Raw genomic sequence first — 14,827 nt, forward strand, 5'->3', positions numbered from 1 at the left:
TTAAAAAAAATTAGTTTACTAAAGAACAGATAAAAAACAAGACAATAAGATCAAGAAACTACTCATCGATAATACTGTGCAGATAAAATTAGTGTTAATTAGGGTGTACTTGCACTTCTTGGTTAAATATTACAAATTAATCTAGTTAGGGACATTTTATTTAGCCCAAAATCACAAATTACATCGCCACATTGATTCAATTAAGGAAAAACATATGAAAGGAGGGACAACCATGGGAGAACCTTCCCTTCTAATGATGGTGAGAAGACAACGAAGCACAGAACTGAGAGAAAAACATGTTTTAATACAAAAAACAGACAGTACACGTCTCAACATCTTTGATACAAACCCATGACCACAAACAGCTCATGACCTCTGCCCTCAGTGGTCTTCAGGCGACTTACATTTAGTATTACACAAGCCGCACTAACCGTAATAATAACTGGCATAAATATCTAACCAATGACAAAGGTCTTTTAAAATTTCACATCCACATGTAGCTTTTATGTTTATGCATTTATATTAATTTAAACTGGCAGAGCTAAAAAAAAGTAGCAACATTGAGGGTGTGTACAGTTTAAAGCTACTACCGAGTAATATTGCATTGTGTTTGCCTTTTTTTTGGGCTCATAATAAGCACCTTCATCAGTCCAGTCAGAACAAACAAAAGAAAAACAAAAAGGGAGTTTAAGAAGCTGTACTCAGCTGCTTCTGCCCCGCGTGTAGAAGTACTGTTGGTGTCAATGGCATTTTTTACTTTGGTGTGATGTACATCTATTACAGGCCGATGCAAAGAAGAAACAAAGAAACACATTGACAGAAACGTTCACCTCAGGAAGGGCCATCATGGCAGGAGAGGTTCATTAACATCATTTCAACATGTGCAAAAAAAACACAAAAGAAAACACATAACTGACCACAGATCCTCTCTGCCTGATATTTGAGATAAACAACATGACTAAAAAAAGCTCCGACACCTGAGACCTGCGCTGTACTCCACTGAGACTCCAACTCAAAAATGACTTGGCTCGTGTGGCGGGCTGAGCTCCCGACAGCCACATCGAGACGTGTGACCACATTCAGTACTCACAGGTGTTACAGAACAAAGCAAGGCCACTTAATTAATTCAGGCAATAGACTCATTTTCAATTAAGGCACACTATAAGGTAACAATGTACATGGCCATGGTCATACCGGGATGATTGGTGAAAGGGTCGAGAGCAGAGACATCGTTCGGATCTTCGAGTAGACAAATACTACAGAGCTCCTGACGGGTCACTGTGGGATTATCTCCCCCTGAACTTTCCCAATTGCAAAGCCAAGTAAGAAAATTCTGATCTCTTTGACCACCACAGGTCTTATAACAGGTCAATAATGTCTTCCTCAAGGGACACATGGATAATAGCAAAGGTCCAACCTGCTATGCAACAATACATCGTATAACATCTGAAGATAAATACACTGAAACAATAATCGTAAATCCAATATAATGAATGAATGGCTAGCTTTGGCCCACTTTAAGGCCCCTACACACCAGGCTGATGGTCGGCTATCACGCATTGTCAGGACCGTCAGTGAGCCCTTGTCGGGAGCTTTTTGGCCGATCCAACATGTAAAAAACGGTGGCGGCTCGTCTGTGAGAGAAATCACTCTGATTGGCTGTTCAAAAAAAAAAAAAGAGGAAAGGAAAGGGAAAGCCCCTTGTACCTGTCGCTGTAGTATACATAATTATTTTTCTTTCTCCTTATTTTTCTGCCTCTTGGCAGCTTTTTATCAGACCTATTCTCCAAAAGTGCTGCTTAATCCTAACACTGGTTTGTATATTGGCAGATAGGCATTTCCTTTCACGCGGGCACAGAATGTACTAGCTTGTTGGCCGCCAGCTGTAGTTTTTGTGGTGTGTCCAAGTGCAGCTTTTTGGCCGAGATAAAGGAGCCATGCGGTGACGCAACAGTCAGCCTTTGTCGCAGCTAGGTATTTACTGTCAGTTTGGTGTGTAGGGGCCTCGAGGCAGCTATATAGTTAAAGTGTTTTGCTTTCTTTTTCATACCAGAAGCAAGATGCACATCTGTTCTTTAGTTAACAAAAGATAGGGCAGACAAATCTGTGACGCTATGTCGTGACCAAGGTATAAAAGCTGCACCCAAACAGGACGAGCAGGACTGAGAAGCATGAGAGCGGTTGCCTTAGAAAAGGTGCCTTTCTGTTGCTTACATATATAAGAAGGTGCAGTGCATTGGAGCTATTTCCTGCAATGATGTCTCTGATACTGCAAGTAAAAAAGTTTAAGACATTCCTCATGTTTTGGGTTCCTGAAAGGTACCATAGTGTAATGGAAAAGGGCAATATCAAGGCTGGCACCAGCCTCGGCCACACTGGGTGAAAGGTGAGGCGTCACTGACTGCGGGAACTGATTTGTCTCTCTAATAAGGCCTTCACTCTGAATGTCTCAAAACCAACAGAAAACTAGAGCCTAAATCTGAGCACAGAGGCTGTGTCCTTTCATTATTCTCTAAGGCACAAGACCATCAAGGCTTACCTAATGTTTTGTTTTATTACTAACAAGGCAGGGAGAGGGAAAGACTTTAAATATATAACTTACTGCTTTGATACAAAAATAGGAGTTTCTAGATTTGTAAGGGGGTGACTATCAAAAAAAATCAACAGTCCAGCTGCTGTGTGTCAGATTAAAGTGTGACGAGGTTCTCGGCCATGTAACACAGACTGTAGAAGTTGCAGCCGATGCAGCAGAGGTTACAGAGGGAGGACAGCAGCCTGTACAGCCACAGACGACTGCTGAGGTGTCTGTATTTGACATCCGTCTCGCACAGCTTGGCGTAAGCTTCGCGGTTCGACGACAGGCCGATGTCCTGACCCAATCCGCACGACTGCTCGACGAGGTGCATGTCCGCCATGATCTCTGATGTCATTTGGCCGAACCACTGGGCGTTGAAGGCGGCGACCGTCACCGACACAAAGAAGATGAAGATCTGGTGTGGAGAGAAGGGGCTGAGATTGAATAAATATTTTTAAAATAGTTTTTTATTCAATGTGATGGCGTGGAACAAAAAAACATACCTGAAAGGCTTCTCTGTCATCCAGCAGGTCGCTGGGATGATACACAGCGTAGATGGTGAGGTTAAAGAAGGCACAAGCTGAACCCAGGTGGAGGTAGAACGGGACAAGACGACTCTGGATGAACCCATAAGTGTGTCTGTTCAGGTGGTTGTCCATCACAAAGCCTGAGAAATCAGAACAACTCATTAGCACTACAGCGGACCTCCTGGCTTGTATTTCCAGTAGAGCTGCACAGTATGGTCAAAAAAATACAATTGCGATTTGATTCCTGATTGGTGTTAACGACCATTTTTGCTTTACAATTTAAATTTTTTCCTCAAAAGAACTGAAATCATGATGATGTCACATTTGCTGGAGTCTGCACCAAACATGCTTCGGTACATCTGGAGAAATACATTTGTAAGACAGGACAAATCTGCAGCAAGTTCTCCATTATAATGATGTTTTGTCTCAACTTTTATCAAATAATTGCAGCTCAGCAATTGCAGGATAGCCACCGGGATAAAGTGGAGCTGTTGCTGTAAAAAAACCTCGTCTTTTTAAACAGAACTCGACAATTTGAATGACAGTTGTCAAGACATAAAACCAAAGACCTGTTGATCTTTACTAATCCAGACATGATAGTCTAATAATGGAAAAGTTGATTAAATCAAGAATCTAATTAAATCCTGACCTGACAGTCAAATCACGTCATGAATTTAGAGAAACGTGACATCGCTAACCATAAAAAAACTACTCAATCCAAATGCTTGACACACTCTCCACCTTTTTCTCTGCACTGTGGTTTTAAGTAGACCGTTAAAAACGGTTTGCATAAACACAGCCACAATGGTACACCACAAAAACAACATGACAAAAACACTGGGTTTGTGATCGAAGACTGGCAATACGCTCTGACGTTGCACTGCAATAGGGTTCAACGGGGTCGTATTCAGTTGATAAGTAACTACACTGCATAATGTGTAGACGGGAGGCACTTGAACTGAATCTACAAGGAATGCATAGACACACCTTTAGATTACGACCGAGCTGCAACAAAAGCTCGTCGGGGTCTGGATGTAGGCGTAGAGGTGAACATGAAAAAACTGGTCACGGATCACACAAAGGCGTAAAAAGGTATTCTGGGCGATCCAGTCACGAGTGTACAGATCTACGTACATACTGCACAGGTGTGAATAATTGTGTTGTGCATGTAACCTGGAAACAAACCTCTCAAACACATGCAGCCTCCTCAAAGAGCTCCCAGCCCCTCCCTGTCTTTCCCTTCCTTACATTTCTAACTCTCCATGTGCACCTTCATCCACTGCATGTTTGAGTGTGTGTGCTTGGTACCAACTTGAAATAAAGGTGACCCAAATCTGCATCCCCCAGTAGGTGGAGAGCAGCAGCAGCTGCAGCAGCTTGACCGTGTAGGTTGGCTCCTGGTCGGTGGACATGCTTCCTCCTCAGCCTCTCTCTTCTCCAGTTGTAACTCCGGCCGGTGTCTCCCAAAACTGCTCCGTCTCGATGGGCCAGTCCTGCTCTCTTTTACCTGTCCGGAGGGCACCTGATGCTCCACCCCAGATCTCCTGTACACATTCAAAAATATGCATCAATGAGGTGGTTAGGTGAAAGTAGGTGAAAGGTTACGAGTGGTGGAGTGTTCAGCTTTCAGTCTCTGCAGGGCAAGGTTGAAAGATTTGCTCGTATGCAGACCAGAACCACACCTTTAGATATGAAACCACACACCTTCTTGTTCCTGGAGCCAATAACACAAACAGGTTGGGGCTATAATCCTGTCAACATGAAATCATTGCAGGACACAGTGTACCCCATACGGTGTCAAGAAACTTCCGCATTGCTGTCAACGAAACTGGGTTGCTGCTGTTGTGTGACCTTACCACAGTGTGCAGACTTGTTTCAGCCCAGTTAGGAAACACAACTGTAGGTGTGCCCATCCCACTGACAGTCACACTCCCACGGCTCATCCCGGCTAACGTTAAATAAAGTAGCGTTAGCTAAAGAAATCTCAAAGTCTGCAGGCTAAAGATTTATTTCACGACAGCAGCTAGCGACTGAGGGGGCGGCAACGTGTCTCCAAAGTCACCTTTGCAAAAAAATAAAAATAAAAAAGTAAAAACTACTTGTTTCGTCAACTAACGGCTGCTTTTAATGTTAGCTAACAGTGTAGCAGGAGGCAAAACTACGCTATTAGTTAGCTCGCGTTAGCTAAAGTTAACTGCCGCCTAAGTTAGCTTTACTCAGACAAGTATTCCTGTAGCTGCACTCCAGTGACAGTCAGCAACATGTCACAATGTTGACGAGACACACAGTAAATGTTGTAAGTATTATGAGTAAAGAAACAGCCTACCTGTGTCCGGGTAAGTTGAAGCTCCGTCTCTGCTGCTAGCTTCACTCACACACAGTGAGAAAGGAGGCGGTGTCAGGATCAGGACGTGCTCCAGGAGAGCACACATCACTGCTCAGCCCCCTGAGGGACTCCAGGTAAAAAACCTCCAGACTGAAGTAAAACACACTGATCTCTGGAGGAAAGCTAGCTGCTTTAGCTTAAATACTGTATAAGGAAGTAAAAAGAGCATGTATATTTTGAATTTACTGAGTTGTACACTGTGCAGCTACTCAAATAAAGTGATTGTTCACAGCAAATCAATTCACTCTGATCGTATGCCAACACATGGAGGATGCACATGGACAAACAAATGTGGTTTGGACTGTGCTGTTATTCAAACACAGTCACATTAATCTGCTCAGAGCAAACAGATGCACCCATGGCTGTGAACTCAAAAAGCACGAGAGTGATATTCAATGCAGAAAAAAAGAGCTTTTAATGGTTTTTTGTTCAATCCTTACACAGTCCTGGTGATATGACAATGTTTTTGATATTAGAAAAATAGGCCACAAGGTAGTGAAAATGTCACCGCTTTATATCACAAAAGTATATTTTTGCGTCTGAAGCTTATCAGGAAGTTTTATGGCACTTGGGAAACTGTGATAAACAGTGCGTCAAGTTTTCAAACAGGGAAAAGTTGCGTAACATTCGAGCCCGACCGATATATAGCTTGGCCGATCGCAGATATATCGATATCAGTTTATGTAAGCAGAAAAAGATGCTCGGGGGAGTTGTAGCATATCGGCTGTTAGAGCGATATCGTAATTATTCAGTCCCTAATATCGGTATCGGCCCTTGAGATCAAGTATCGGTCGAGCTCCACTGAACATACACATTTAAAAAAAATAAAACATTTGGTACAGTATGTTCAAGCTACACGTGCTGGTTTTGCGTGAAGTAGTTCATGAAATCGGTACGTGAACGTTGAAGCTTGTTGTGTACAGACGAGAGAAAACATTCATGACCTCAGATCATTGCAATACTTGTGCTCCTGCTTCATGTTGACAGAAGGACCTCTTCAGACGCAGTCGGGGGGTCAGTGTCGGGCTGATTTGCAGATTTTGTCGTAATTCTCGGGGAAGGCTTCCTTACAGCCTAGTTGCTCTCTCAGTCTGTGATACAGCTGTCCGTCAAACATCTCCCAAAACTCCTCTCGGTCCATGTACACGTCTGCGTAGAGCATCTGGAACCTGCAGGAGGAGGATGGTCATCATATGGTCAACACATTAGCTATGCAGGCTAATTTTAATGTATTATTTGAGACTTACCCATGTGAGTCTCTGACAAACTTCTCCAGCTGACGTGTCGATGCTTTGGCTTCAAAGTGTTTGACTTTGGGCTCTCCATAAGCCCCGATGTCCACATACAGCTCCTCCTCTTGACCTTTGGGGTGGACCATCCCTCTGCCTGCTGGCAGCAGGAATGGACACAGCCACAGAGGGTAAACCTGAAATAACAAGACACACAGGAGTTTCAAGCTGGAGTACGTGCTACGACTAGCGAGTTATTTAGTGGCTTCATCCACATCCGAGCCGAACCTCGATGTCCTCGTGGAAGCGTGTGATGGCGGCCTGCAGGTGCTTCATGGGCACCAGCATGTCCTGGACCACGTGGTGCTGTTCGTAAAGCCGTCTGATGGTCTCGCCCTGGGTGAGCTTCAGCAGGGAGATCTTAGGAGGAACCATCCATCCAAAAAGCCAGCGAAACACCGGGTTGTTGCCAAAGGGGATAATATCCTGGAGATAAGACACAATTAGACACAGACGCATTAAAAAGTGATGCCAAAGTGGCTTTTTTTTACTGTTTTATTAATGTTTTGTAGATTTATTGATGATGCTATAGTTCTAGATCTTAAATATGTGTACGGAAGCAGAAAAAGGACATAATAGTTTGATTCTTTATTAGAATTAAATACCAAACTGTGAAAATGAATCACTACTGGTACTTAATGTAAGAATTTAAATACCACAGACTTTGATCTATAGCACTGAAATATTTTACTTTAAAAACGTCTCAATTAATTGGAAGTAACCCTGATAATCAAGTCTAAACTTTTTTATCTTAAATTTTAGTGTCGTGATTTTACCAATTTTTTTATTTATTTTTATCTTTACTTGAATTTTTGGATCCGAATGTGGCTTTATCAATTTAATGAGCCTGAACAGCATTTTCATAAATCTCAATTTTCTTTAGGTTTTAAATTTTTTTTTTGTGCCTCTTGAAATGACATAAACATTTCAAACAGAATTAAGATTAAGATAGTTTTCAGAGTCAAATATTTTAACGCTGTAAACACAGTGGTATTTAAAGCCCAACATTAAATATTCAACAGTGATTACATTCAACAGTTAGGTGTTCAGATCCTTTTGGTCTTTCTTTGCTTCCATATACGTGACTTAATATTACACCTCAGCTTTTTCAACCCAACTCTCTACAGTTAAAGAGCAATGTTAATATTTTCACATCACAATTTTGACTTTACAAAAAAATTGTTACATTATTTACCATAAAAAACAGATATATATATAAAAAAAATCTGTACAGTCCTTTACCATTTAATATGAATCAGCATGTTGCTGTTGAAATGCAGTGGCCTTTCCTTTACATGTGGAGTTTTTCTTGACACCTCTTCTAATATAACGTAGATGAGACACTAACACAGTTCGGTTACTCTCCTCTTTTCTTCCACCAGAGGGCAGCCACAACCCTCCGACCAGCGCCACACACTTTCTCACATCATCAGCAAATGTGATCCATCGCAAACTGTCGATTAATGATTAAATCAAAGCATCAGTCAGACATTTTTCTGACTTTCCTCTGCACCGCCTACAAAACCCTTTCAACAACCGAGAGCACCCAGAAGCCCGAAGCTGGCTCCTGTAGAAAAAACGGCAAACCAATACCATGCATAATTCATCACACCATTTACTGTTAGAGACAACAAAGGATGCCAAGCCCTTCTCACTAATGGCTAATGGTGTGTGTGTGTTTGTGTGTGTGTGTGTGTGTGTGTGTGTGTGTGTGTTTGTGAGTACAAAATGTGTGTGCGTTAGAGTGTAATAAAGAGAAGTGAGCGAGGAGTTGATAAGATGATGACACACTGAAATGTGGCAGATACGTGCAGTCAGTTACTGTAATAATGGAAACAGCCCGTGTGTGTGTGTGTGTGTGTGTGTGTGTGTGTGTACCTGAAGCTCCCAGAAGATGCTGCGTGTGTGTCTGTGGTAGTACTGTCTCAGAGGGATGTATTCAACTCCCATCTGGTCACTTTTCAGGTAGCTCTCCACGTGTTTGAAGAACCAGGGTTGGAAGTGCTGCCCGATTCTATTAATCTGACGTTAAAAAGGGAAACGGGAGGTTAAATGTGATAAAACAAGTGAAAACGAGACACAGACGTGCTCACACACACACACATCTTACCTTATCAGGCTCAGCCTGGTCAGTCATGGTTCCCGTCATGATGACAGCGGTGTCCAGACTGTACTGGATGCCTTCAACAAATGTGTTCTGCTTGTTCTCTGATGCTTCAGTGAAGCGTTTACAGATGTTCTCCAGTCCTCTGACCGGCTCGTAGCGCAGCTTCACCCACGACTTGGCGGGGACGATCTTGATCTCGGCTGCAACCAGGAAGCCCAGAGTACCACAGGACCACGGGACGGCGTGGAACAGGTCCGAGTTCTCCTCCTACGCGACAGAAAAATGTACTTTGAGATACCAAATCTCGCAGAATCGGCCGTCTCATCTTCGCTTCACTTCTGATGATTACACAACGCATGACTGATACAGAGCACATTAAAACTTTAGGGCCTGTGTGAGGATTTCAACTTGTTCTTGCAAACTATTTTAGGGACCGTTCATAAATAATTAGTGGGGGAGGGAGGGAGGGGGTTAGAACAAGGGAGGGTTTTGTTTTTGTTTTGTTTTTTTGCTGAAGGGTTGGTGGTTTCTATTTTTTTTTTCCATGCCCCATATTTCTGTGTCCTCAAGGCAGCGGCCTCTAGTTCGAATCTGACCTCTGGCCTTTTGTTGCATGCCACCCCGTCCTCTCTCACTCCGCTTCCTGTCACTCTCCAGCTACATTTTCTAAAAAAAGCCATGAATAGGCCAAAGAGAGAGAGCAGCTCTAGGCTATCTTTCTTCAGAACAGCTTTTTTTGGTACATATTGTTGCCTTTTTTGTCTTCAATGCGCTCACTCTGGCTTCCTGTTTCTCTCTCACAGTATGTGTGTTGACTTTCTATATCATGTTTCAAGTTTCACAACCAACAGCAAAAAAAAAAAAATGGGGTCGTCTATGTGTGGGAAACACTGTTATATAAAAAGTATTGTCCAACTATAATCAGGTCCAGTGTGTAGGATTCAGTGGCATCTGGTGGTGAGGTTGCACACTGCAACCAACTAAATACCCCTCGTCTCACCCTCCCCTATGGTGGCCACAAAAAAAGTAAAAAAAAAAAAAATGCGACAAAGCCCTCTCTAGAGTCGGTGTTTGGTTTGTCCATTCTGGGCTACTGTAGAAACATGGCGATGCATCGTGGCAGACGCGCTCCAGCTATAGAGACGTAAAGACGGTCTGTGGTGCTGATGATGTTACCATGGTGATCCCTTTGATCCAATTTCATGAACATGACCCACTAATCTCTCGTTATGATACGGGCTCCTGGACTCATAGATCACACACACACAAACGCTCCACACTCACCTCAGTGCAGCGCACTAAGCTGCCGTCCGCTAGAACCAGTTCATACGCGACACAGATGTGCTGAAACAGTCCGTAGATGTGAGAGGACGACTCGATGCCCGTACCCATCACCAGACCGCCTGAGAGAGGAGAGAGAGCAAAAGATTTGTTTTCAGAGTAATTCAATATCTTTCCAGGTGAGACCAACAGTGGGCGAACACACAAGCAGAGAGCCTGCTGGGAGTGAGCATGTAGTGTATGTGCCTGCGTGAACATCAGTATAAACGAATGTGCAGCGACCTGGTGGGGAAAACATTAGGTTGTTGATGCGCAGTTTATGGGATCAGGAAATCCATTATGAAACCCGATCCAGGGGGTGCTTCCAACACTGCAGCCATTTCCTCCCAGTTTCATCCTTCGAGCAACAACATCAGTCCTCTAACACAATTAGAGAAATCACCGAGGCCCTGAACAGGATGCAGTGTGTGATGGAGGAGGTGCAGGAGCGCTAAACAATGAGCTGTGGATATTATCGTCTCTATTTCTGGAAACCAGAGAGCCACTGATGACGCTGCTCTGTGATGGTTACCCAGAATATATTCCTGAGGAGAACGTACCCACGGTGAGGTCATCAAGCTCAGGCAGCACTGGCAGCGTCCAGCCAATCGAGTTGAGGAGAGCCGTCACCTGACCCATGTTGGCCAGCGGCTCGACTCTCACCACCTGGAAAACAAAGATCACTGTGAGTAAAGGTCAATACAAAATCCAGCCAGGCGCATTGTTGTGAGTAATAGTTGAAGTGAAAACTACTGAGTTCAGTCATTGAGTAATCATTTATATGGTTAACAATAACACTGTTTATCAGGTTGCGTGCCGTGTAACTGTTAGGCAGCCAAGACAGTCAGAAAGGGCTTTAAACGGGCTGGTTGTTGGCCTGTTCCCTGGTCCCTGTGTTTTCAGGCTAAGAGTCGACAGCCGTGCTAGCAGCTCTTTTAGGCTCTACGTAGGGCACAGTGGTGCTTTATGCTAAATGCTAAGCATTGTTACAATAACAATGCTAACATGGAAATCATGGAAAGCTGGATATTAGACCCAAAGATGGCGCCTCGCCTGGCGTATCTGCTACAAAAGTTTCTAGCTTTGCGGCCCATCGAGTATCCGCTTGTTTTTTCTCGGCTCGAGGGAAATTTTTTTCAAATATCAAACCTCCATGGATCAAAAAGTCATAATAGAAAGACTCATAATTAACCGTGTGGACATTCTGAGGTGCACTCTCAACAGCTATACAGATATTTCTCTTCTGATGGTGGTCTGAGGGGAAAATCACGAGGGTCACGAAGGCTGAGCAGCAGCGCGGTGTCCAGCTTAATAGATACATCCATGATGCTAATATGTAGCATGTAAAAAGTTGTTAGTTAAAAAGTTACTATGTTCATCATCTTAGTTCAGCAAGTTAGCATGCTTGTTAGCATGCTCATCAGCCTTTAACACAAAGTACAGCTGAGGCTGATGGGAATTAAATTGGTTTTGCAGGAAAGTGTTGGACAAATTGAAGAGGAAAAAGGAAAAGTCAACATCTCGATGTTGAGATATTTCACAGGATAAATAAAAACTTCGACTTGATGTATGAAGAGTCAGGGGATCATGGAAGTCAACAGTCCTAATCCTCAGGGCACCACTGAAACATGAAAATCCATCCCAGTTTAGTTTCGACCAGAGTGGAGGACTGACATGCTAATTGACAGTGACTGCCATGCTGAGAGAAATTGAGATGGCAGCGCAGCTTAAAATAAAGACTCAATTTCACAAAAAAAAATGTCAAAATGACAAGAATAACTATGGTATCTTGTGAAAGGCTCATGTCATGAGTGGATTAGAGAAAAGGAAATGATCAGCCAGGCAGGGTGTCAGATTTGAAAATCACACTTTTGGCGATAAATTACTTTTTTAAGGTAAAAAAATCAACTTAAAAACATCCTAATCTGATGCAGCCGCCTCCCTCTGTCCGTCTAGTCACCACTCTAGTTTCACTCAATGTCCCGCCCACAACACTATCTGACATGTTACACATCAGAAGTAAGAGCTCATCAACACTTTATAATCTGAATCTGCAAAGTAACCAGTAACTAAATTTATCCAATAAATGTAGTGGAGTGGACATTTCACTTGTCCCTGCTGAAGCCTCCTACCTGCCTCTGTGTGTCCACCTCCAGGATGTCCATCATATTGATCATGATGTTCTTGTGGGTCTTCTTGTATTTGCCCACTCTGAGAGATACAGTGAGCCAGCCGGGTCGACCCGTACACATGTAGGTCTTACTGCCCTCCTTCTTCCACTCACGCACCTGTAATGTGTCAGAATACGTGATACAGAGAAGAACAGGTTACTATCTACTGAAGGACAGGGGATATACAGCTTAACTGACTGTGTTACCGAGCCATAATCCAGGCTGTCTGAGGAGATTCTTGGAGATCCGAAGCCTTTTCAGCTCATTTAAACTCTTTTAAGTCTGATTTGTGAAGCCTGACAATCCTTCACGATTAATTCATTCCACTGTGGAGAGCCTGTATGTGTCTTTCCTTCATTATTCCCTTATTGGCTAAAGCTCTCTCGGGCCTGTGGCTTTGATTCACCTTCACTTCATGTCAGATTCCTCTCCTGACCAAATCCTGTTAAGAACCGAGGTATTAGGTCCGCCTGGTCTGCTCTCACCCGAGGAACTAAATGTTGTACCAAGGCAGAGTTAGTACTTTTCAGTGATACTTTTGACAACGTTGATCACAAAAAATAAGTATTGCTTTTCATAGCTATGATTCCCTTCTATATTACCTCATGATACTTGCCAGTAGGGTTGAAACGGTATGAGATATGACGGTTTTAGGAATATCACATTATCACAATACTACCAATGTTTTATTATTATTATTATCAACCTTAAAGGAATGAACTGTCACTATGTAACAGGCATTATATAAATATATGTATTTATATATATCATAAAATACATACGGCTGTACCGCATGGTTACCAGCTGTAGGGACGTTATTTTTGATCACACTACCTTGCTCGGCATGACCCGCCCTACTCTGCCTCTGATTGGCTTAACATCCTGCCCGTTAAGTAATGCGCATGTGCAACTCTCATCAAAGATTGAACAGAGGCGAGATGTCTCACTCTGTAGCTAATACGAAGCATTTTAGACATGGTGTGTAAAGGGGTGCTGCAGCGATGCACCATATAAGAAAAATAATTTGTTTTTTGAAAATGAAAGTATGTAAACCTTTTCTACTAGGACCTCCAAATAAAAGTATGAACCTGAAAATTAGCATTACATGACCTCTTTAACATTTCAAAAACATTATGTTCTGACAGACATGAAACTTGATATAAACTTGAAATATTTGTTAGGAAATATGGGAGAATTCAATACTCGAGATAAGCAAGTATGGGTTGGTAACTGTTCATTTTTATACCTACCACTGTATACCATGAAACCAGTATGCTGCTGCACTGAATCAGTGCATTGATAACTTTTCAAAATCCATGATTTAGCCCCATTTTGTGCCCCTTTATGATTTTGAAGCCGAATCTTACCAAAACATCAACTTCAACTTATTATCTGAAGTGCAGCTGGTTCTCTGACAGGCAGATACTGAGTAAACAACACACTAAGATCACATGTATATCAGACTTTACTTCCAAAGTATAGGGATGGATGGGGATGTTTCACCTCTGTGAGTTTTCCCACTACCCATGATTCCTTGCACAACACATGCAACGTACTGCAGGTAACTTCACATTATGGAAGTGGTTGATCTATATAGTGACAGTCAGGATGTACAGGATACACCTGTAAGACTGCACACACACACAACTGTGCACACTACACTGTCAGATGATGATGATGATGATGATGATGACAGCTCACCTGTCTCTGGATGTCTCGCACGCGCTGGTCGTGCAGTTTGGGCGCAGAGCACATCTTGAAAATGAGCCACGCGCGCACATAATAATACACATCATATATAACGGAGAGAGGCAGCAGGAACAAGCACACGAATATCCATCTCTGGTGGACGATCACGTAATCGAGACCTTTGACTCTGATCCACAGCAGGAACGTGACGACCAGGCCGGCTAAATACAGCAGCGGGTCCATCGTGTCTGCGGTCCGCTCGGTTCTCCACACTGAAACTATGAGCCCGGTTCCTACTTACCCCGAACTCCTTATTGATTATTCCAACCTCTCACCTCGACTTCTGATCACCCCTTCACTGCGATAGGTTCAAACCGCACTCATTGGGTAGAATTACCGAGGGGGGCGTGACCGCACGGCAGAGCTGCACGCTTATTGGTCCGACAGGTGACTGTAGGGAATTCTAGAGCCGCAGCCTCTCTGAGCGTGAACCAATCAGAGAGCGCAGAGGCTGTCACACCATGCACGCTGTCTGCATGGTTCTGTTACAACACGGTCCACAGCTGCCATTCACAAAGTGTGAGGAGCAGACTCAAACACACCTGACAGCTCCACACAGGCTCTCTGCCGTCTGCAGGTGCACGTGGCTGCAGAGGAAGACCAAACAAAAAACACCAAACTTTATCTAAGTTTCAAGTTTTATGTTATTTATTTGCAATAAGCAGGACAATTACAGCGAAGCAGGATTCAGCAATGAAATCTC

General features: G+C 43.2%; 2 protein-coding genes across 2 annotated transcripts; both read right to left on the reverse strand.

Moving 5' to 3' along the window:
- Window positions 1–140: 140 nt before the first annotated feature.
- LOC311258242 (transmembrane protein 205) lies at window positions 141–5,605 on the reverse strand. The gene is made up of 4 exons (XM_084354379.1): window positions 5,429–5,605; window positions 4,415–4,646; window positions 3,079–3,242; window positions 141–2,990 (listed from the first exon to the last, which is right to left on the reverse strand). The coding sequence occupies exons 2-4, from the start codon at window positions 4,512–4,514 to the stop codon at window positions 2,688–2,690; spliced, it is 567 nt and encodes a 188-aa protein (XP_084210505.1). The 5' UTR covers window positions 4,515–4,646; window positions 5,429–5,605; the 3' UTR covers window positions 141–2,687.
- Window positions 5,606–5,884: 279 nt separating this feature from the next.
- On the reverse strand, window positions 5,885–14,404 carry dhcr24 (24-dehydrocholesterol reductase). Its single transcript, XM_084355189.1, has 9 exons — window positions 14,077–14,404; window positions 12,337–12,492; window positions 10,765–10,870; window positions 10,169–10,287; window positions 8,888–9,151; window positions 8,656–8,799; window positions 7,006–7,203; window positions 6,736–6,914; window positions 5,885–6,657 (listed from the first exon to the last, which is right to left on the reverse strand). Exons 1-9 carry the CDS (start codon window positions 14,305–14,307, stop codon window positions 6,504–6,506), a joined length of 1,551 nt encoding a protein of 516 aa, XP_084211315.1. The 5' UTR covers window positions 14,308–14,404; the 3' UTR covers window positions 5,885–6,503.
- Window positions 14,405–14,827: the final 423 nt, after the last annotated feature.

This window comes from Pagrus pagrus (genome assembly GCF_965226575.1).
Source record: "Pagrus pagrus genome assembly, chromosome: 6".
NCBI classification, from domain to species: domain Eukaryota; kingdom Metazoa; phylum Chordata; class Actinopteri; order Spariformes; family Sparidae; genus Pagrus; species Pagrus pagrus.

Excerpts from the sequence above, each read along its gene's own strand:
- LOC311258242 (XM_084354379.1), bottom strand. The coding sequence starts at position 4,514 with ATGTCCACCGACCAGGAGCCAACCTACACGGTCAAGCTGCTGCAGCTG. Across the intron at positions 3,243-4,414 it reads TTGGGTCACCTTTATTTCAA|GCTTTGTGATGGACAACCAC; the intron begins GTTGGTACCAAG and ends CTGATTTCTCAG. Across the intron at positions 2,991-3,078 it reads ATGACAGAGAAGCCTTTCAG|ATCTTCATCTTCTTTGTGTC; the intron begins GTATGTTTTTTT and ends TCTCCACACCAG.
- dhcr24 (XM_084355189.1), bottom strand. The coding sequence starts at position 14,307 with ATGGACCCGCTGCTGTATTTAGCCGGCCTGGTCGTCACGTTCCTGCTG. Across the intron at positions 8,800-8,887 it reads ACCAGGCTGAGCCTGATAAG|ATTAATAGAATCGGGCAGCA; the intron begins GTAAGATGTGTG and ends TTTTAACGTCAG. Across the intron at positions 6,658-6,735 it reads TTTGTCAGAGACTCACATGG|GTTCCAGATGCTCTACGCAG; the intron begins GTAAGTCTCAAA and ends CTCCTCCTGCAG.